Source organism: Cygnus atratus, chromosome 2 (assembly GCF_013377495.2).
Source record: "Cygnus atratus isolate AKBS03 ecotype Queensland, Australia chromosome 2, CAtr_DNAZoo_HiC_assembly, whole genome shotgun sequence".
NCBI lineage: Eukaryota > Metazoa > Chordata > Aves > Anseriformes > Anatidae > Cygnus > Cygnus atratus.
Window position 1 is genome coordinate 85,162,168 of NC_066363.1, and position 23,843 is coordinate 85,186,010.

The window sequence follows — 23,843 nt, forward strand, 5'->3', positions numbered from 1 at the left end:
GGGTGCATTCTGCCCCGTCATCCAGGTCATTAATGAAGACATTAAACAGGATTGGACCTGGTATTGACCCCTGGCATATACCACCAGTGATTTGTCTCCAACTGAACTTTGTGTCACTGACCACAAACCTCTGAGCCTGGCCATTCAGCCAATGTTCTGTCCACATGACCATCCACTTATCAAGCCCATACTTTGTTGGCTTGTCTATGAGGATGTTATGGAGAAAAGTGTGAAAACCCTTACTTAAGTTAAGTAACATCCACTCTTTTCCCCTCATCCATGAACCTAGTAAACTCATTGTAGAAGTCTACAAAGTTGGTCAAGCAATATATAGTTTAATATTTCCAGAATGTAAAAAGATCATGTTATTTTTAATATCATTAGTGTCATAATGTTATTTTTTGTGTACACTTTCTGCTGAAAGGAGCTCTAAAAGCCCCTCTATGAGCACGATGTAAATTACTGCAAAACTGTGGAAAGATGGCTCCCTGTAATAAATATTCTAATGCCTTTTAAAGAAGAAAACACATGGAAACACTTGTGGCAGACCAAACTACATGCTGAAAAGATTTGTTAGAATATTCTTGTGTTTCAGAGCTAAACTACCTCAGAGTTTTCCCTTAGATGATTTCCCTCCCCATCTCCCAGTGTAAATTGCAAGAAGTTTAATATCATAATGACAAATAAGGTCACACATTTTACTTAGGACTGAAAAATATACATTTATCCTGAAGAAATGTCTTCACAATATGCTAGTAGTGGTATTAAGTGATGCATGCTGAAGTGTTTTATGAGGAAAACGACTGGCAATCTAGTCTGATTAAGAACGCTTTTCCCATTGTCTGCACTGCTGTTAATTTAATAGCTTGGAAAAAAAAAAAAAGAATAAAAAAAACACACCCTTGTTTGAAATCCTGGTATTGGAAAAATACTATCCTTTTGGTCTCACAGGTCCCTGTGGGCTTAATCTTCACATTTTGATAACTAAAATGATGCAAAGTTAAAAAAAAAAAAAAAAAAAGGGGGGGGGGGGGCCCTTACAGAACTAGAAAGTGGGCCTGTATTTCTGTATTCATAATTCTTGTACTGTTTCTGTGTACTTCCTCCCATTTTGGATTTGAATCTGTGTCATGTTTCTTGAAATGCTGCTTTTAATATCTTTGTGTAATGAAATCTGGCTCAGCAGGAGAGAAATAGTTACCCTCTGTAATCACTGAGAGATTTTACCCATTTTTAGTCATTTTTATATTGCTGTTCTTCTGGTTTCTTACTAATCACAACAGTTTCTTATTACATGTATTTCTGTGTCACTGCATCATCATTCCAACGCTGCCAGTTCTTATCAAGTGTTGAATAAAAATATGCATCATCTTTTGGGATGATTATGGATGTACTTCTCAGGGCAGAATTTAAGCAGAACTTACTAAGGTAGAACTTAATAATGTCATAAGCACTGGCAGAAATGGGGTGTAATTGCCTCTCTTCTGGACACCACAGAAGTGGGGCTCCTCCCATGCTGATTACACATTGTATGGTAGGTGTTCAGTCCAGGACTCCTGCCGGGCAGTCTCTTGACTGTATTACCTGTAGCTGTTTCCAGTTCTTGCCTCAGTCTCTCTCCTGTTTCTGTAGCTCCACTTCACTCTCCCATGGTGCCTGTGCTTGGGGGTAGGGCATAAAACATTTTCTTCAAAACACAAGTTTGTTCTGCAGTGTAAGTTACAAGCAATTCTCTGGTTTTCTCCACTGTTGGTGATACTGTTCATCTGTACTTAGCAATACAGAAGCTCTAGCATAAGCAGGCAGCCATGTCCTCTGCTGTTTTAAGTACCATTCATGGGACTTTCTCTCAACACAACTAATTAAAGAAGTGCTTATAATAAAAGCAGAAGTTAGTGGTCCACCGATCATTGAATTTCCAGTGTTGCTAGCACTGGGGAAAGTGAACAGCTTTAGCAACAGTAGGAAATCCCAGTAGTGATGCCAGAGATGCTTTTGGTGTTGGTGCTTAGAGATAATGCTACAGCTCAAGAGTGAGTCCAATGTTGTTCTGATGGAGTCTCTTTCCAATCAGGACCAACCCTGTAAGTGACAAAGACAGAGCAATTAACTGCAGATACTTAGAACTTCACCTGGGCTACATCTAAGCATATCGTTTATATGACGTGAACGAGATTCTGTGTGTTTTCCTTTTTTGATAAATAATAGACTTCAGTTTCCATCACTGTTTAATCTAATGCTTTTTCTCAGAACTAAGCTCTGTTAAAAAAAGTTGTTTTCCACTTCCCAGATTTTTATTGTCACTAGAAAGTATTATATCATGTGTGTCTCCAAAAGGCTGATTTCTGTATGTGGTTTAAAACACTTGGCTCAGTGGAATAAAACTGTTTTTTAAACTGGCAAAAAAAAATTGCTCTTCATTAAAGGGCAGTGTCACTAGACTTTGTTGAACCATAGCAGTACACTGTCAAAAAAATGACTATGGTTATGACAAATACAATGCGTTGTTTTCAAGGAGACCCATGAACCTCTGGGTACGGCAAGTGGTAGTGGAGAATGGCTGGATAAAGAAAGTGGGTAGATCCCAGCAATAGGACCAGAAGTGGCTTGATGAGTGGTCACAGGCAGCTCAGTCTTGTCTTCTGTGCCAGCTTCTTGCTCTAAAACAGTGGCAATAACTCCTAAGAGACGGATCCAGATCTTCACTGTAGTTCTGTGCAAATGATTATGAAATTTCTATTATGGAAGAAATTCCTGAGATGAACCTAAGGCTTGGCTTGTGAGATTAAGAGACAAGACCCTCCTGGTCATAGTACTATTAGAAGTCTAGGAGTAAATTTGAGGAGGAGAAGTTTGTTTGAGGATGTGATGTTGTTTTAATTCTGTATTTTTTTTCAATCTTTATTTTATTAGGATTATCAGGGGATTTCTTGCGTGCTGGAAGGTACTCTGCTCACACCATCAATGGTGCCTGGTCACCATGGTCTCCATGGTCTCAGTGCAGTCGTGACTGCAGTAGAGGTATAAGGAATCGCAAACGAGTCTGCAGCAATCCTGAGCCCAAGTATGGCGGTCTTCCTTGCCTTGGTCCATCTCTAGAGTACCAAGAATGCAACATTTTGCCTTGTCCAGGTAAGAGTCAACTGAAACAAGAGAAGTATGTGAAAATAATATAACTCATCCTCATGGCGTGTTTTTATTTGTTTGTTTGTTTTATGTGGTTGTGTTGGGTTTTATTTTTTTAAAAGTAAATTAAAGCTCAAATAATTGTTTTACCAGCTGTTTTCATTTCCAAGGAAACAAATTAGCAAATTAGTCCAGTTGAGCTTGCCAAAAGTCTACACAGATATTTCAGTGATTATGTTCTATTACAAGATACATGTTTATGATAACTGCCTATAGCAGTGAAGCCCATTGTAGTTTATGTTGCAGAAATATCTTTAAGTAAGGTGAGTACTCATCTCAGACAGGAATGATTAAGGGATAAGTACCACATGGAAATACCTTTTTTTGGTTACCTTTTCAAGAGATAATGTTTCTTGGCCTCTAGAAAGAGAGATTTTCTTTTTTGCTCAGTAATGTGTTCATACCCAGTAAAACTGTGACAGCCAGTTATGCTGAAGTGGATTTGGGTAAGATTTCCAAGTGATGTCAATAAGTTTATCATCAACAATATTAAAAGCTATGTCATCTTTCATTTTTGAGTAAAAATACAGCTTTAATAAATAAGCTCATAAGAGAAAAAATACCTTATGAGAAAACTGCCCTCGTCTTTATTTAAAGTAAAAATATAACTTTCATTACAGTGATTGATAGAATTAAATCTGCTAGCTTTTGAGTGTAGAGCTTCTAGCAAATAAAGTTCAGGACTGATCACCAAAATTGATGGTATTTCAACAGGCCTTAGATTATTCTTGGAAGCTTGAGCTTCTCCTTTGTTGACAGTTGTTTTATGATTCTATAAGAAGGATTGCAAGTAGAATATATGTTTTCAGGAAACTACTCTAGGTTATAAATCATTTTTGTATCTTAGAGATTTAGGAAGAAAAAAACATCTTGGTTCTAGTAACCTCTCACCCTTCATAAAACAGACATCCAAATTCAATGGCTTTTGAGCTTTGCAGAAGGCTTTGTGGAAAAAGAAAGTGGAAGAATGTTGTTGAGAACAGATGAAGAAGAGAAAGTGAAATTGGAATAGGAGAAAAGAACTCAAGGTACATTAAGTAATAAAAGAAGGATAACTATTGAGAGTCTCAGTTCTTTCCAGTATCAATAAGTAAATTTAGAAATAAGCTTTCCTACATCTCTAATTATATTAATTATGTATAACTGTGCTGCATATTTTATTATTGAGTACTTGGAGCTTTTGACATTCAAGTGTGAACCTGAAGGATTACTGTAGTAATATACAAGTGCATATACATCCATATATATGTTTGTGTGTTTGTGTATATGATTACAAGTTAAAACTGTGTTCTGTTCACATATGATTTCTTTTAGTATGAGCATTTTGTCCAATCTCATAACATTCCTTATGCTTGGTGAGATTCAGACAGCCATTTTCCATTCTCTGCATCAGAAACTAAGCAATAGATCTGTCCAGAAGACAGGACTTCCCTTTCAGGAAGATGTAGTTTCTTGAAAAACGTATTTCCTTCTTGAATTAAACCTAAATAATGTGCTTTGGCAAATATTCTACAAAACTGCAGTTCTAAGACCATTCTGGCTGCTCATTGACCATGAACTTCTATGCATTTTTATGCCTAAAGGAAACAGCAGTATTTCTTGGCAACTCTAGGTCAGGGGCAGCCTCCATCTCTCTTGCTGGTGGCTCAGATCCAAAAGGAATTTCTGTTGCAGACCCCTGCTTCAATTTTGGGCAAAAGCCCACTGAAGCCAGCAAAGTTCTGAAGGAGACACTTGAGCACAACAAGCTAGCACTTTCTGGTGAAATTCTCTTGCAGTACCCAAGGAGGAGGAAAGTAGCTTTCACTGTTCAATTAGCAGCAGACTTGGCAGACCCCATAGCAAGGGCACAGGGGAGAGCAGCCAGCAAAAGAAACCATGGTTAGGTCAGTTTTCAGTCTTCTCATTAACCTTTGCACTAGGCAAGTAGTTTTTATTTCCTGGGTGCTTGTATTCAGAACAGGTATATATAGTCGTTCTTACCCACGCTATCTAAGTGAGTTTCTGAAATGTCCCTTTAGGCTTTGATCATACAGCCCTTGCAGATGTTAATGAGAAAGGTTGGTGTAGGTGTAGGTCTCATGGTATTACTACCTCATTTATAGTAGGCTATAAACAGATGCAGGGACTGAGCAGAAATAGATATGTCAGGCCCTTCTTGCCATTGTGGGCACAGAGGAAAAAAAAAAAAGGGGGACTCTGCAAGGTTCATTCGTGCCTGTGTAAGAAAATGGAAGTGCAGACAGAAAGGAAAAGGAATGTGATGGAATTTTGTTCTGACCTCAACACTAAAGTGTTGTCTGTAGTACTAGAAATAAAAAATGTAATGAAGAATTTGATGCTTTTTAAGGTTTACCTGAGCTTCCTCAGGGTAAGGACTGCTTCACATGTTCCGTGCTGGCACAAATCTATTTACTTATAGTTCAGTCATTAACCTTTCAGAGATATTCAGATTAGCATGAAGGAGCGGGATGGCAGCCATAAAGAAGCAGTCCTGTTAATTCTGGCTTAGGTTCTGCTTTGCTACCCATTTTGCATATTGCAGACAGGATCAAACCCTTACTATATAAACTAGTGAAAAAGAAAAATGATTGAGAAAAATACCAAACAGTGCCTAAGTCCTGCTGAAAGTCCATAGACTTTATGCATCTAAGTCATTTAAATTGGGCTCCGTGGCATCCTGGAAGATACTGTGCCCTGAAGTACTGACACAAAGAAAAAGTCCTTGGAGCAATCATCAAATGTACAAGTCTCTTTTGTCTCATTAAATGTCTTTCAGAATAATTTTAAATATACTTATGAATAGCCAGTAATTTATTATTAAATGTACTGCAGGCTCCCATAACTTTAAGAAAAAATACTGAAGCCAATTTGAATCTGCCTTCAGCAGCTACTCCTAAATCATTCTTGAGGGGAGAGAGAAACTACTGCAAAGTTTTTCCCACAGCTTGTAGCAAAGTAAATAGTCCACTGAAGTGTGGATTGATAGGATTTACTGGACAGATTAATTTTTGTTCATAGTATTCAACAGCTGAATATATAACAGCAAATTGACCGGTGCCAGAAATTTACCAGAAATTAATTGTACCCAGGCCCAGAAATATGATTTGTCTACATTGTACAAGTTTTAGAATGATCCTTCACACAATTTTGGCTTCAACTAACTAGCAGTGTCTCAAATAATCTGCAGAAATAATCTAGGATTTTAGTGTAGGATAGGACCTATTCACAGTACTCAATTTCCATGCAGCCAAACTGTTTTGAGGAGCAAGAGAATTTGCACTGTTGTCTTGCACTAACAAATTATGTTTTGGCCCTGTGCCTCATCTCCTTTTTTATGTCCCAGAGTTGTGGTGAATAGAGACAAGCTGGCAAGCACTGAAGAGTCTCAATAACTATAGAAAGAATCTGTAAATACATTTCTGTTTTCTTTCAGTTACTGATATGTGGTCAATATAAAAATAAAGGAAACTATAATTAAGCATATTAAGATTTTTTTGTTCTTGGGAGCTTGTGAGATGTTTACATCACAAAAAGAAATAGATGATGAAGAAAAACATTGTTTGAATGGTAAATTCTGCAGATTTACAAAAATTACAGGAATATACTAACTAAAAGATATGCATCTGGAAATAATAATAAACATAAGGAATTCACAACATTACAGATCTCTCCAGTTATTACTGTAGGAAAAGACTTTTTTTTCTTCATTTTTGTTTTACTTTGTTTCTTGTTGCCTTATCTTTTATTCTTTTACACAAAGAGATGCTTCACCAAAGTGCCTTTAATTAAGAGCTTTAAGCATAGCTATCTGAACACCATTTTAATTCGTTGAGGGAGTTTCTATCCCATCTTTTACTCAGAGCATACTGGTGGATCAGAGGTGGAAACGGACGGTTGCTGTCTGTGATTTGAAATTCTGCTACTTCATGCCAATATTTTGAGATTTCACCAGTTTCCAGTTCCAATTTTTTATCATAGTATGTTTAGTTTGGTTTAGTGATGATGTTTTGCTTGAGAAAATCTGAATAAAGTAACTCCAGGCCTTCATCAGTAAATGTGCTAACAACAGTTTCAGATATACAAAACTCCCTGAAATACCATTTCTGGAATTTATGCATCCCCTAAAGCCAATTATTGCTTGCTGCTTTTTTTTCTTCATTATTGCTTTTATTATTTTTTTCTTCCTTGTTCTTTTTTTCCTTGCAGTCATACTTGGCCACAAGCAACAGGAGTATATTTAAAGGAATGGACAAAATTATCCCGCAGTCAATAAATCTTGTCTCTGAGGCTGCTGAAGTCCATCTCTCCATAGACATTGATCTCTCTAGGCTTCCTCTGTTGCCAGTGAAGAGAGGGCTGAGCTGCCTTTTGGAAGTATCTATTGCTCTTCTAATTTAAGGGTCTCAGCTACAGACTTAAACCCAATTTGATCCTTAGGTTTTGTTGTTGTGCTTTCCCTAGAAGCATTACTTTGCTCTCTGTGTTTCTGCACTACACTAAATTGACTGTTTGTTTCATCTAGCACTGCTTTTATGAATAAAAGGTGAATGTGGCATCACAGAAACAAGACTTTGCCTTTTCAAGCTTTGATGTAAAAACTTCTTTCCCACAGTAAAACATATGCAGCCATACCCTTTAGAACTAGGAAAAAGCATTAGACTATGTGATGTGGAATGGGATGATCCCTGTGTGCCTGGATGGGGGCAGTACACTCTTAGGTCTGTAAACTGCTCAACAGACAGTGCCCCCAGATTTAACTCAACTACTGTGAAACACACCAGCTGCATTTCAGTGGGTGTAAGAGACTACTGCCCCTCAATTTATATTCCATCATGCATATAGAAAAGACTGACATTTCTCAGCATTACTTATTCTCTTTTGCTACACTTTCAAAACGATGAACATGAAAAGTTACAAACCTAAAGTCATAGACAAAAAACAACAACAACAACAACAACAAAAGACTAAGAATAATTGTGTTGGATATTTAAATTTGAAATAAGACCAGACAGTATATGAAAAAGCCTGCAATCCTGTCTCTGTCATCATGAAAGCAGGTGAGGCCAGTGTGTGGGCCCACGCTTCTTTCCTCTTTCTTATAAAATCCATGTGCAGAGCAGGATATCCAGTTTACTGGTCTCTTGGAAAATGTCCAGCAGTGTGGATTTTTTTTATCATGTCACCAGGAGATCATGTTTCTATATACTGTTTCTCCCTAGAACATCCTTTACTCCATGGCTTTTTTTTCATTATAGTAAAGAAATATGTATTAATCGTGACATAGTCAGCAGGCAAAATTTTTTTTGCTTACTGCAAAAGAAAAAAGCATTGTTTGAGAGCACCCCACTAGCTGAATAGGCCTCCTTCCAAAAGGGACCAACCTCAGTAATTGTCAGGAAATGTAAAGGCTGTTTGTATCTTTCATTGTGGAACTTCTTTAACTACTTTATTTTGTCCAACAGGTCTACAAAAGTGTTATGTAAAGAAAATGTAGTGACTGGTATTTTCATTGCAACGTCATATTTTTCTTTCTGTAAGAAACAGAAATAATATTAAGGACTCCATGACAAAAGGAAAAAACAAATAAAATAAAAAAAAACAACAACAACACACACACACACACACACAGACAAAACAGATGGTGCTGTGTTGCCAAGCAACTTTAAAGAAAGATGAAAGAAACCACAGAGCTCTATTTATGTCTTGTAAAAACTGAAGCACTAAATATCGACTCCTTTGATCTTATTAAACCATGATGATGTTTTATCATCCTCTGTTGCTGAGAAGGAAAATTTCTGGGGGCAAACAAAAGAGATAGTTATGATAGTCCTTGAAAGGCCTAGAAATTTAGGATGGCAGAATGTCCGTAAAAAGTTGCTAAGAAAAACAGTTATAATTGCACCATCCAGCTCACCTATGATCGAGTTTAACATTCTCTATTATATTGTCTGTCTTTTCCTATGTCCCCTAGACCCACTTCTCCCTTTACATCTGAAGGTTATGGTATAGTCATGACCAGCATAGCTGTGGAGCATGGTGACATTCTCGGATATCACATCACTCTTTGTTATTGGTCATGTATGGATAGACAGCAGATGGCAGATTCAAATGCATGCACATTTGTAATTTTCACTATCATCCATTACAAAATATGTAGAAAATGTTGGGGACCATGCCTCCATTACTCTGAACAAGGCACAGGGAATGTTTGCAGACAGTTTATCTTCAGTCTGTGCAATCTTGGGCTGTCACTGGATTTCATAAAGATCTATGTACAGCAATGGAAATCCATCTGATTATACATTTGAGCTAGTAAAGGATTTATTTTAAATTTTTAAAAAAGAAGAGAGAAGGAGTATCTGGAAAGGTAAAGGCTCGATATCTCATGAAATGAATAGCTGGGTAACAGCTTCTGCTTTTATTTGATAACATTTAAAAAAATAAGGGCAAGTTCTGAATAAAAGATATCATGTATTTTCTTAAAATTGTTATAAAATTACACAGTATGTTTCACCAGCACTGAAGATAAATAACCAGTGGCTTTGTTAGATATGAGCTTGCATAATACTGCATTAACAGAGTTATCTCAGGCAAAAGACATATTTGTTTTCCAATGGGTATATGAATGAGAGAACAAGTCAGGCATTCTAGAAAGATGCAGTATTTATTTATGGTAGATGGTGTAAAACTCTCTCATACATCTGTATAGCTAGATGATTTGGCTGATAAATATATCCTGGAAAAAAATAATGTAGCAGCCGTTGAATTCCTTAACAATCTAAATAATTTATTTAAAATGGCATACTCGGAATATAGCACCAGATTCCCCAAATTCTGTATATCCAATCAGGCTATTCAGAGTCTAGATACATCACTTGCAAAAGTTTTTACAACTGCTCTTAGCAAGGAAGTGTCAGCTCTCTTCTTCCTCGATTGATAGGATAATATTATAAAAAATACAGAGAATAAAATGATATACATTCAACAATTCTGTTTACAGGATTAGTTAACTAACAGCCTTAGGTATGCACTAGTGAATTACCTGTTTGATTAGCACATGAGAACTTGAGGCTATGCTGTATCTGAAATTACTTTCATAAATGTGCATACAAGTTTTAATATCAAAATAATCACAATCTAATAGCTTGTTTTCTCACTGTTGCAGTCTTTGCATGGAAATCATTCTACCTGACTCACAGAGTGCATTTGCGATATACAATGCTACAAAAACAAAATGACAAAATTAGTCTTTTTTTAATGTTTTACAATGTGTCCATATAAGAGAGAATTTAAATGCAAATACTAAACAAATATTTTCATTTAAGGGTTGTATGTTTGTTTTTTTAGATTTGGAATCTCTTTTTCATTTGTAAGAGGCAATTATGAAATAGCTTTTCAATAATCCTGTGGAAATGGTTTTACCCCTTGAAAGGCAATTTGATTAATCGAATGGAAAGGATCTAACTGAGTCATTGTGAAATGCTGTATGAATGTTTTGGAGACTTCAGTGACAATGTTTCAATGAAACATAAAGTCAGGTCTTACAAGGAATGTCTCAAATGAGTGCACCACAAAAATTGTGTATAGAAAATGTGTACTTCATATTTTTAAAAGTAATATATAATAAGTTTCTCTCTCGTGTGGTAAAATGCCCACTGCTGCTCTAAGGGGTGGGAGCTAAAAAAGACAAATGCTATGCTCAGTTCAGGACCCTGTAGCACTTTACTGGTAAATTGCCATTATTACATACAGGGTCTCTTCTATGACTGTCAGTTAAATTACACACACTGTATTTCTTTCAATCAGGTGCAGACATGGCAAATCACTTCCTTACTTAAGTAATAAGGAGGCGAGTGAAAACACTTCTAATAGAGGTTTCAAAATAACTTTTTTTTTTGTAGGATATTGATATTTTGAATTTTTATTTATTTATATGCTAAAATTGAAAGAGAAATGAAGAAAATACTGAGATTTTTTGCAGAGGAAATGCTGTACCAGGGAAAAGTATGTCTGACTTTGTCATGTGTCTGTCTCTGGCAAATGGGCTGCAATATGGCCATAAATGCCAGAAATATGTCCTGGAGTACTAGCTTTAAGGACCGAGGCTACAAAGGACCCAGTTCAGGGCAGGCAATCAGGTGAACTTTCTTTAAAAGCCTGTCCAGTGACCACATTTTGAAAGCCATCTGAGAAATGGGTCTCCTGGGAAATCCGACCTGCTTTTCATAGGAATCTTGTGAAAACTGCTTTTCGTAGGAATCTTGTGAAAACTGAGCCCATAAATGGAAAAGAGTTCGACATACAGAAATCAGTAAATAATAATGGATTTATTCTTTTTTTTTTTTTCTTTTTTTCAACTTGTGTTTGAAACTCGAAGTGACAACTCCTTTTTGACATTTTTCTGGTGCTTTTTGATAGTACTGGCATCATTCTGCTACTGGCATCTGTGCTAGAACTATGGACTGTAGCATTATAGTGGCCCATCAAACCCTACAACTGTGTTGGATCAATTGAAATGGAATGTACAGCTAAAGCAGTCCCATCTGAGTTATGAAACAAAACCTAGATTCCACAGCCTTTCTTTTGATATTCTGGGGCTTAGTTTTATTTTCTGATTGAAAATTTACTTTGGTCTTGTAACACTTCTGCTAAACAAGCATTGGTATTTTATTTCCTCACAAATTAGAAAAGAAAAAAAAATGTTTTTATCTTAAATCTATTATGCTACTCTCTGAAAGTTTATTATGTGAATAAGTAACAATGATAACAATGGTAACAAAGTAACAGTATACGAGTAGCCTTTTAAAGATGTGAATTTAGTAATTTTGTGGTATGATTCAATTCATTGTCTTAAGTGGGAACTAAAAATGTCCAGTAGTTTCAATAGATTATGAATTAGATCCACAAAACACGAGAAAAGATGGGCTGTATTATGCCATGTAACACGTTAACTTGGAACTATAAGATATTTTGTGTCTTTTCAGTGGATGGAGGCTGGTCTTGTTGGTCATCTTGGTCAAAGTGCTCAGCAACTTGTGGCGGAGGGCATTACATGAGAACCCGCTCCTGCACAAATCCAGCGCCAGCATACGGAGGAGATATCTGCCTTGGACTACACACTGAAGAAGCCCTCTGCAACACACAGCAGTGTCCAGGTACAGCAAATCAGCGCATGCCGCTTTGTTCTTTGTGTTCCATGGAGTAAGGCATTTTCAGTTGGGCAACATAATGCTCCTTGATCTATTATTTAGGAGCACATTGTTTCTCTCCTTTATTAAGTGCACAATCAGCTCTTACATGCTACAGTAAATCAAGTAACAGTAGAATATGACCTATAGGAGACCACCTCCTCCCATCTCTGTTTGAAAATTATACTAGAATTACCATTTAAGTTACCAGGTTCTGGTTCTGGATAAACTAAAAGTGTGTAATATTTGAAGAGGTTCATGGAAAAGGTTGGGAGACTTCTAATTAGAACACCACAAAAAAAAAAAAAAAAAAAAAGCTTTTGTTTTAACAATAAATGTTCACAGCAATTGAATTGCTGAGGTTGCATATTCAATAGCAGGCATATCACAAGGTCCTTCAAGTAGCTGACGCTTTACATCAACCTTTGTTTAAGTGTTTTCATATAAAACACAGAGCAAGCCTTAATGCTCTTTGTAAAATACATACTTCAACTTTGAGTGTTAAGGAGCACAGACTCTTTTTAAATAACTGCAAACTATTTACTAAAGGAAATGTCTCAGCACTCCTTCTAGTTGTATGACATTATGGATCATGACTTTTTCTTTAAATTTGACTATTTTTTTGAACCATATTAAAGGAACCTGAATTTTTAATGAAATTTATGTCAGAAATAGAGGGTAAAAATACACACACATTCACACACAAAACAGATGAAATCATGAGTGAAAAGGCAGTGGGAGAGATTGTTTTCAGTTATTGCTGATTAATGGATTATAGGCAACAGTCAAAGGAAATAACTTCAAGCAGATCCAAATGCCAGCACTTGCTTCACTGACAGCTCCTAGACTTCATGGCAAAAATATTCTGCTCTGATGATGAAGTTATACATGTGAAGGCACAAGCTCCATTAATGGATCCTATTAATTGTGTCGAACAACACTTTTAGATAATTTCCTTTTCAAGGCACTGCATGTCCTGGAGCAGAATAGAAAGAAGTACATACTTTGTCAAAATTTAGGAAGATGCTACATTCTGTTGAATTTAAAAACATACACAGAAATTAGTTGATGATTTGATTTTTCAAGACAAATGGTATATATTTGTATATAAAAGTTACGTAGCTGCCTTGAGATCCTTAAGGCATCTTTAAAAGGTCAGAACTAGCGTGTTCATTGTACTAGTATTGTAGCTCTTTCTCTTTCATTTATTCTCTAGTGACATTTTTCTAGAAATGACAGTTTTTAAGCATTTATAAACAATCTCTTCATCTTGTTTTGACCTTCTGGTTACCTGAATTTTGGAGTAGATGGTGGGTGGAAGAGGAAGTTGGTGTCATTTTAGTTCAAGAAAGTGCAAATCTTTACAAAGCAATAAAATTTCAGCGTGCAAATCATTTATCTCACATTTCTGTGATATTAATATTTCAATCTCCTTGAAAATTTGCCATAGATTTTGGAAACAACCAACTGTTAGAATAGACCTTGCCTCATGTGAACACTGTAGATTTCACAACTTTTTTACTGTTCCTATTTCATATTGGTATGGTACAAAAATGGCCCCAGTGCTATCCATGTCAGGTTTGGGCAGGCTTTTGCATCTCTGCCCAGCCATTTTGTTGTGGTGAGGATCATATGGCTAGTGATTGCTGCTAGTGCAGGTCTGGAAGTACCATTGGTGGTGACATTTGCTGCTTGATTGACATGCTTAATATAGTGATACTTGGAATCTGTGAACCACCAACCAGCACAGAAATGCATGTAAAAAAATGGAAATTATTTCAAATGTTTCATAAGTTATGAAAAGAGCAAAGATTTATTGGCATTTGAAATAGCATTTTTTTGGCAAAAGAAAATGAGCAGAAAACTAAAATTACCAGAATCCTGATATCAAGGACTTTTTAAGGATGTAGAGAGTTAATTGCAAATCCAACTGAAAGTATACAACTGTGCACTTAAAAGAAGTAACTGTCTTGCAAAATACACTGTTCTGTCAACCTTCATTTTAAAAGTTTTATCATCATGTTTGTTTTTTTCTTTTAATTTATCTAAATGCAGTCACATAAATATGAATGGAAGCACTGTACTATTGATCCACAGAGGTTTATAGGCTGCTTATCTGCAAGTGTAATCGGTTGCAAGGGTGTCTGTAATGTAATGAATAAAGCAGCATTTTATATGTAAAGTATTTACAGCTGCTGTAAGAAGGGAAAATATATTCTGTCCTTGAAGTGCTAACTCACACATGCAAATAATGGATAAAGCAATTGAGCATTTAGAAATGATGGTGTAGTTATGCATGGAAGAAATTTATGATTTTCCAGACTGGTGGCCTGATCATTCTGAGGTACGTTCTTCACCCAGGGATCTTTTAATAACAGCTTGGACTTAACCTGGCCTCAAAGGCCAGCCAAGACTCTGCAGGAGGAAGATGACAACTGAGTAAACGTTGCCATGTTAGAGGTGAAAAGCAGTTCCAGATTAAACACCTCTCCTGTCTACCCTCGTGACTCTTGCAGAGAATTCAGGAGCAAGTGGAGAGGAGACTGTTTGATGTGCAAGAGAAACTTAAATACTTTGAAGATAAAGAAATCAAAGGGATGAAGCAGAATAACTGAGTCTGTAGCAATGCACATAAAAGCTGTGACTTCAGCATCTCCACGATGACACATACAGTAGCACATTTGAAATGGCACAGCTACCAGTCATGTATACCTTAACTCTGTGATTCTCTGAGCTCCCAGCAGTGGCACTCCTCAAAATACAGGTTTGATACCAGGATCCACAATTACAGGGATGTCCATCTCTCTCACACTTGTACTGGTGTGCCCCCTCTCCTCTTCTGCAGCTTTGTACACCAGATGGAGCTGATCCACATGGTGCTGAACCCACTGACTACCTGTGCTCTAGTTCCTGCACTGCACCATGGGACTTCAAGATGTAAGGGACGTGCCTTGTATTGCATATGTGGAAAGGTCCCAAATCACATAATGCCTTTTACAGGACCCGCTGTTCAAAACATCTCCACAGAAGACTTGTGCCTAAAGGGCATGCTGGAATGGCAGCTTTATCCAATCACCATGATGTAGCCCAGCATGATCCATACCCTGAGGCTCCTATGTTGTCACAGGATGCAACAAGGAACCTTGTCAGCCAAGAGTACATTGGACAAAAATATGAGGCTACAGATTGAAACAGCAACAAGCTGCATTTAGGATTCTTGTGAACATTTTGGCTGCTGCTGATTATATCCCAATTAGTTTGGGACTGGACAAATATATTGGCTCTGATTTAAGTGTGTTGTTGGTTAGGAAGTGAATGTCTAATGCTGTCATGGAAAGCATCTATTGCTTGATATTTTTCAAAACTGCATTCTCAGTAATTCCTATTGGAATCTGCCAGTTTCAGACGACTGAGGGTTTTCATCTACTTTATGGCCAAGGGGAAAGTAATGAGTAACTACAAATCTTTCATGCAATGTACCGAAAGGGGCCCAAACAGTACAAGACTTTCCTGGCTTTCCACCTGATTCACAAGAACTGTACAAAAGCTTCATGAAGTTTCCAAATTATTTACAAATTCCGATGTTCTTCAAACATCAAAGTTTAGCTAATATATGTTACTATTATTATTATTATTATTATAAGTAAAATTAAATTAGTAAATTTGCTTGGTACTGACATAAAATCAATTAAAATTTTTAAGTAGAAACAAACTTGGTTTGGGATACTAACTGTTTGATACTAATCTGTGTCAAAACCGTAAAACATATCTCAGTGGGAAAGCTGATGGAAGAAAGAAAAAAGTTCAACTGAGATCTGTCTTCTACTATACATGCCAAACTAAAGACTCCTATGAAGGCAAGACTTGTGCTTGAATTGTAAGAAAGCTGAGCTCAGTAAACTCACAGCATTTCATGATAATGAGATCAGATCACTTAATTTAAGAGATGTAGTCTTAAATCGCACAGTTATGAAATAGAAATGTCTTAATCAAAACCACATAGGCAGAGGAAGAAATCTGAAGAAATGATGGAAGCTGATAATGAACCCAGTGGGGAAGAGAAGGAAACAAAACAAGGTGCATATACTTTATGAGAGCTCTTCTATCTACAGTACAGAAATGGGCCTGAAATTAAATAATAATAATAACAAAATGTCCAGAAGATGCTGTCCTTTGCCTGTTAGGTAAACATTCTCCTTCAGATCTGGATTACATATCTCTATACCTGTCATTGCCATTTGTCAGGTACATAAACAAAATACAGTGTCGTTGTCCACCCTGAAGACTTAGGCTGAAATTAGCTCCACGGCAATCAGTCTTTCTGTCTCCACCATGGGGTCACAGAGAATCCCTCAGGCTTCTTCCTTCCATGTACAAAGGCTGTGGCAGAAGCCAAAATTGTGATACTTGGGTGAAAAATTTACCATTGAACTCTACATTTTGGAGACCTCTGCCAGCTTGTCCAAACTGGCTTTTTTTTTTTTTATTGTAATGAATGAGCTGTCTGTCCTCCGATAGCGTGTACTAGCTGGAGGTAAGGCTTTCTGTCATAATTTAGGAAGATGAGAAATTTCTCTCTCGCTCATTTAATTGCAGTGTCTGTGTGTGTATATCTCTCTGCCCACTGCAGACAGCTGGTCAGAGTGGTCCGAGTGGTCCGAGTGTGACTCATCTGGTGTCCAGCTCCGTGTTCGTCAGTGCATTATTTTGTTTCCTGTGGGCAGCCAGTGCACGGGCAACACCACGGAGAGCCGAGCCTGTACGTTTGACTCCAACTTCATACCAGGTGAGATCAATCTTCCCCTGGAAGGATCAGTGAAATCTCTCAACGTTTCAGGAATGAGGCATAATACTGTCCCACATGGAACTGTGCAGAGCCAAGACTTGGGACAGAATTTGCCTTTTTTTCACCCAAAGAGCACTGGTGTACAAGGTAGAGCTTGTGCTGCTAGACCTGGTGTCATGAAAATCTGTCTCAGGCTGTGTAGTGGAACTGTCCTTGCTGTCACCACCTGGGACTGTAGTTATTCAGTCTCAGAGCCTTATGTAGGTCCTTCCATCCTGTTTGGTAATAGGGTGCAGGGATGAGTGCAGACAGCTAGGAGAACTAGTTTGCTTCTCACTTTGAAGTGTTCTTGAGACTCTGGGGTTATCAGAGAAATGTTCCTCTAGGTTTTGTGATTCGTGTATGCAGACTGGGTGCAGGGGTAGTTGATCAGGAAACCATTTCATGGAGTTGATTAGATTAATAACCACCTAGAAAGTTAAATATTGTTGGTTGTGCCTCAGTTACTTACCTCCCCTATGGCCACTAAGTACCTGATGGACAATCATGTCAGGTATTATAGTGTTTATCAAAAATGATGAATGTAATTATTATTATTTTTTTAAATCATAACAGTCATTTAAATCCACACAATAGTATTGGTGACTACATTACTTTGCTGTTAACAGTCATCTTTCCATCTGTGTACATAACAACGTCAACAGTCTATTCACAGAGAAATTTATGTTTTCAAGTGTCATTTGACATTAATTATGTTGGTTCAGTGCAGCAACCTTTTTTTCTGCGGCTAAGCAGTATATTATATACTGTATATGTACAATATTAAAAAGAAATCAGCAAATTTAAACACTTTATTTGTGGGTGATGCATAGAAAGTGGCAATAAACTTTTTAATTCCCAAATACTAATTTTTCCTCCCAAACTGAAGTGAAAAATGTCAATGTGAAAGCAAAACCCCTCACATTGTATTTTCCCTTTTTTTCTCAAGGTTTTGAAGCAGCTCTGTTAATATTCACATTCACTTTCTGTGAATCCCCCTCTTAATCCAATGTAAAGTCTACATATTGTTTTGGAAAGTATGCATTTTCAGACTCTGAAATGAGGAATGTTAGGTGAATAAGTAGCAGCCACCTTGTCTCTGGCCCTTCTGCTTTGTTTGCCACTCCCCCTCCAATTTCTCACATCACAGGAGATGAAGTCATGGCCAGTACACTCACCTTAGCAAAACTCCCTTGCTTTCTTGGGAGCTCTCAGCTCACTTTCACTCCTCAGGGTCCTCATACTCAGAGTTCTCTCCCTCCCAACTTCTCTTTCCTTTTCTAATTCACCTCACTCCTTTCCCCAGCTATTATGCTGGCATGTCCACCCTCACGTTGTCTCCTCCTCCCCCTGCTTACCTTAAATCTGTTCTTCCACAAAACTTAATGCATATAGAGTGATTCTGGGAGAGTGGCTCCTTGTCATTGCTGCTGCTGTTTTTTCCAGGGTTAATCTTTACCAACATTACCTTGCAGAGCTTTATGGCTTTCTGGCATATGTATTTCTTTTTCAGCATGTTGTTTGGATTGTGAATTAATGGTCTTGACCAGACAGAGTATGCTACCAGCCTTTAGCTATCTGTGAGAGTGCTGTTCTATCAGGTCTGTTACTTTCTAATGTTGAAAATAATATTGATTTAGCAGGTGAAGAAAGGTAAAAAAAATGTGACCCACTTTAGCAGAACTAGCCTGTGGCATTTTAGATATGTGGAAGTCATAGCACTTTGTTTCACATCTGATAATGTGCTACGGTATCTTTCAGCAGAAACCTCCAACTGGAGAAGAGATTAATTTTAAAGCCAGACCACTAATATAGTCTTTGCTTCTCTCCTCTTTTTCCACCAGGCCTGCTTTATAATCCCCTTCTCCCAGAATCACACTAAAGGACTTCCTTCACTGCTCTGAGTCTGGATACAGATTCAAACTTTAAGCCTGTTTTAACAGGAGAAAAAAAAAAATCAGGAAATTTACTTTCCATGCATTCTTGCAGCTGAAGTCTGTCTTATTAATCAGTCCTTTTCCATTATCAGATATTTTTAATATTCATAAAAGAACATCAGAATGGCCATACAGGTTCAGAGTGAGAGTCCGTCTTGTCCAGTTCCTGTCTCCAGCAGTACTGTAATGTCCAGGGAAGAAGAGAAACAGGACAAGCGTATATCATCCTGCTCCTGCCTCCCTGTAGTTTTTCAGCCTTCAGCAACTTTCATTTCAGGAGAGTTTTTAAACCTGATTCGGTCGATCTGTTTAATGCTCTGAAATGGTTCTCTCTCCAAGTAGTTTCCTGGGTTTCTTGCATCTTCTTTGCATCTTGGATCATCATTTGGTAGGGAGGTAGACAGCCTACTGTCTCATTCCTCATGCAAAAGCCATTGCATACCAGTGGCGGTCATTGCTGACCTTTTCTGAACTTTTCTATTGTACTAGAGGTATTCTGAAATTGGAAAACCAGAGCTGCATGCAGCGTTCAGGGTGTGGACAACTCATGGATTTGTAAGGACCCATAACGATAATTTCCTGTTCTACTCACTCTTGCTTTCTTGGTTGTACCTAGCCTTTTGTTTGGCTTTTTGATTCATTCGGAACAGTAAGCTGATATTTTCATGGAACAAGCTGTCATAATCCCCTGATGAGTGGTAATGGTCAGCTCACAGCCATCATTTTATTTGTGAAGCTAGGATTGCTTTCCACTCTACACTGATCTACATTCTGTTCTGTTTTTTATTTTATTGCCTAGTTTTTGAAGGCCCTTCTGCAGCTCTTCACAGTATGCCCTTACCCATGCTACCTTAAATAAATGAATATCATCAAACTTCAAAAACACACTTCCTAGCCCTTTGCTCAAAAGCCTAGGTCACTGCAGAAGTGGTAACCTTACTCCACTCTAAGAACTACACTGTATTCTGTCCTTTCCCTCATCTCTTTTTTCTTGGGAAGTAAGAAGGGATTTAAAGTAATTTCTGAAATCCAGGTAGGCTGTGTCCGCACTCTCACCCATATCCACATGATCATTGACCCTTCCAGAGAGATTCACAAAGCAGAGAGGTTTGTAGGGCAGGACTTCCCTTCACCAAAGCCATGGTAATTGAAATAAAAAATGGGAAAACTTGGTTGTCAACACATTTTTATTCAGTATTTATTCAGAATGCTTCCAAAGACAGAACGGGAAGGACATCGGGTGGAATTACATTTTATTAGTTTACAGCTGGGACCCATTAAATTGGCAGTCATCTTTTTTGAAGATCTGTAAATTCCCTCTTTTCACATTAGTGCTAGATGTGACTTCTAGAAGTAATGAGCCCGTTTGAACACAAGATAATGAAACTCTCATTAATTTTACTATTCAGAAATTCAGCATTTCCTCAAAATGGCTTAACTTCACAAAGAATTTTTTCATGTACACTTCATCTTTTTAATTAAAGGGATATTGTGAAGCAAGAATAAAAATTATGTTACTGCTTTTGCTTGATAAACTAAAGAACCTGAAGATGTCATGGAACTTTTTTGTTAATTCCACCACACCATAGTCAAAATCTTTTTTTACTTTGGATTTGGAGTGAACGTAGAAGACTACATTTTTTAAAATCCTTACTGTGTTGATCAAATTACTAGCTGTCTGTTATTTTTTTTCTCCATGGCATAAGCAGTTTATTTGTTTTTCTAGAAATATCGGTGGCACGATCCAGCAGCATAGAAGAAAAACGATGTGGCGGTAAGCTTTTGAGTTCTATCTGTGTATTAAATAGTGAATTATTGATTCCCCCTTTTTTTTTCCATTTGTTTCACATTTTGCACTCTCTTAGATTTATTCCACCTTATAAATGCCACATTCTCATTATTTACACTTGGTCCAGAAATAGAGATGTAGTTAATACAGGATTCCTCATTAAATATCCAGATGCCATTGCTGACCTTTAAGACAAGAGCATGTATTATTGGATTTTTTTTTTCTCCTTTTCCCTTGTAACAGTCATTTATTGTGTCCCAGAAAAGAAATTCCTTTTATAAGTTAGTTATCAGTAGGTCAAAAATTTTTAAGTTGCTGCACCTTTTGCAGGATAATAATTTCACAAACCTCTTTGGGACTCCAAATGAATAGCAGAGAGCCAGCCTGCTAACCCATGTAATAGCTCAGACTATCTGGACTCATTTTCAGCTTTGCTGCCAGAGACAAAACTAGAATGTAAGAGAAAAGTTCAATTCCAGAGAGTCTTGACGCTAGCAAAACAAATCTTGAAAGAGAAAACTGAATTGTTGGGGAAAAAAAAGTACGAAGAAGAAGAAATGGGAAAAATGACCTTTTTTGTGTTTGTGCTGAGTTATCACGGTTAGTCTGTGTTGTCATGGTAGTAGCTGTGACCAGTTCCAGTATTCTTCTATGCACAGATAAGCTGTGTTTTTAGCCTAGTAAAGGACAATGAAAACACAGAGGTTATGCAAGGGCGCTAGTGTGCATAGTTACATGTTATGGGAGTCAGGGTAATGCAATTTGATTTTTTCCTTATTAGCAGTGGAACTCTGAAAACATTTTGCCAAGTTCTATGACAGTGGGAAACTCTCATACAAGTGTAGAAGGATATTTCAGTGGTAATTTACATATTGCGGTGGTCAACCTAGGTCAATATATTAGGTTGTGTTCCTTTTTTCACAGTTGGTATGTAAAGGCGGCTTGCGAAAAACGGAACCCATGTGATGTCCCATTTTTCTGTTTTACAGTGAAAAAGGTCTAACGTTTTTCAGACTACTGCCAGTCTCTCAGATTAAAATCAGCTTCATGTGCGCAACCACAAACAAATGTTCAATAATGTTAAGATGAAATCTCTTTCTTAATGATATTTCTTTCTTAATCAAAAGCAAAGCCCCAGTTGGAAACAGCAGTGAAAAGAAGTGTACTTTGTTTATTTCCAGCTAATCCTACTTATGCCACGTCTGACCCAATTATCTCTATATCAGGATAATTGGGAGGCAATTATGTTTTAAATTCCCTTCTACAGTTTCATGCAGCAATGAGCCTTCTCTATGTTTTAACTCCTGTGTAAGTAGGGAGGGTTCCCACAGTCTGATCCCATATTATCTTCAATGGGCAGAGAGGACTGTGTTCTGGCAGCACTCTCTGGCTGCTGTGGTTAAAAGTACGCTGAGCTTTAGGGAGTCTCTCTCTCTCCTCTTCACATTTTCTCCCCAGACACTACTGTTTCTTCCTCACTTCCCCATTACATGGAGAAAAAGTTCTGAAGACTGGAGAAGGGAACAAACTGTCCATATATCAAAGATGCAGAAACAGTGAGACCCAGCTGCAGTCAAAGCAGGGGATGAGAAAGAAGTACGCAAAAGTGTCTGGGACAGTCACCAAATAAGGGGGATGCTGAAAACATTTTAGGGGAAGCAGGTCTGTGATCTAAAGACATTAAGATTTTGTTCTGCCGCAAGTCACTACGTGTAAGACAAAGAACTAGAAGCAGAGGAGGTGATAATGTAGTTCACTGGAAATAAGCCATGTACATTATATACATAATTTATATATGAAAAAGGTTTTGCTGTAGAGTTTGCAGAAATAAATTTAGCTGAACTTTTCAAATACTTAGAAAAAGCACTTCATTCATCTGTTGTTTGGGTTCTGATCTTGGCTAAGGATCTTTCAGAAATCTCAGTCTTAATACTTGCAGAGATGTGTGGGTATCTAAGGTTCTCATAATGATCCCTTCAGGGAAGTACAATGCATTTGCTGCTGTAGGGATAAACCACTGCAAATGAGATGTTTCTGGGAAACACATGAGAGTTCCCTTGTCATTATTTGAATTAAACACTTTTCTATGTTATTCCCCAAACTTAAGCTTTTACTGCTACTTCCTTAAAAATAAGATTGTCTTCTCTCCACTATGCAGAGTTCAACATGTTTCACATGATCGCGGTGGGATTAAGTAGCTCAATACTTGGTTGCCTTCTTACCCTGCTTGTTTACACTTACTGCCAACGATATCAACAGCAGTCCCATGATGCTACTGTCATCCATCCAGTGTCACCAGCTCCTCTAAATACCAGCATCACCAACCATATCAACAAACTGGACAAATACGATTCTGTAGAAGCCATCAAGGTGAGAAGCGGGTTGGGAGCTCTCTAATGCACAAAGTACGTGGTCCTATACAATTTTGCTATATCAGAAGAATTCTACTTGATAGTTTTCTGCAGTGGCATTTGGATTCAAATTATGCCAATCGTTAATCACAAAGATATATTTCACCTGAGGTATTGTAATTGCAGATACTTTCCTTTGTTAATCCCTATTACATATCAAGTTAGATTCTATGTGTAGGTACAATTTAAACAGCAGCAGCCTTTCCTGAAAGAAACCAGACCACTACTCAGGTTCTCTTTTTTTTTTTTTCTTTTTTTTTTTTCCTTTTTCCTAATTGTGTTCTCTAGTGGCTTGTTGAAGAAGTAAATAGGGCTATTAACAGTCATCACAATATATATTGAAGATAATCCTTTGGCTCCAATGATACGGTGTCAAGGGTACTATTCATCTTCCTGCACTGTCTTTATACGGGAGATGTATACAGGTGAATATATACTGGGTAAGACTCTCAGTAAGTGTTCATACTCCAAATATTCAGTAAATGATCCAGTACAGATTTACGT

At 37.4% G+C, this 23,843-nt stretch overlaps 1 protein-coding gene across 6 annotated transcripts in view; it reads left to right on the top strand.

The window, feature by feature from the left end:
• Positions 1-23,843, top strand: part of SEMA5A (semaphorin 5A) — a 337,359-nt gene that overhangs the window by 307,711 nt on the left and 5,805 nt on the right. For all 6 annotated transcript variants that reach the window (XM_035552812.2, XM_035552815.2, XM_035552811.2 and 3 more), the window contains 5 exons: positions 2,914-3,132; positions 12,174-12,344; positions 17,008-17,163; positions 20,866-20,913; positions 23,087-23,298. In XM_035552812.2, the coding sequence (XP_035408705.1) occupies positions 2,914-3,132; positions 12,174-12,344; positions 17,008-17,163; positions 20,866-20,913; positions 23,087-23,298 (806 nt within the window). The remainder of the gene's footprint in view (positions 1-2,913; positions 3,133-12,173; positions 12,345-17,007; positions 17,164-20,865; positions 20,914-23,086; positions 23,299-23,843) is intronic.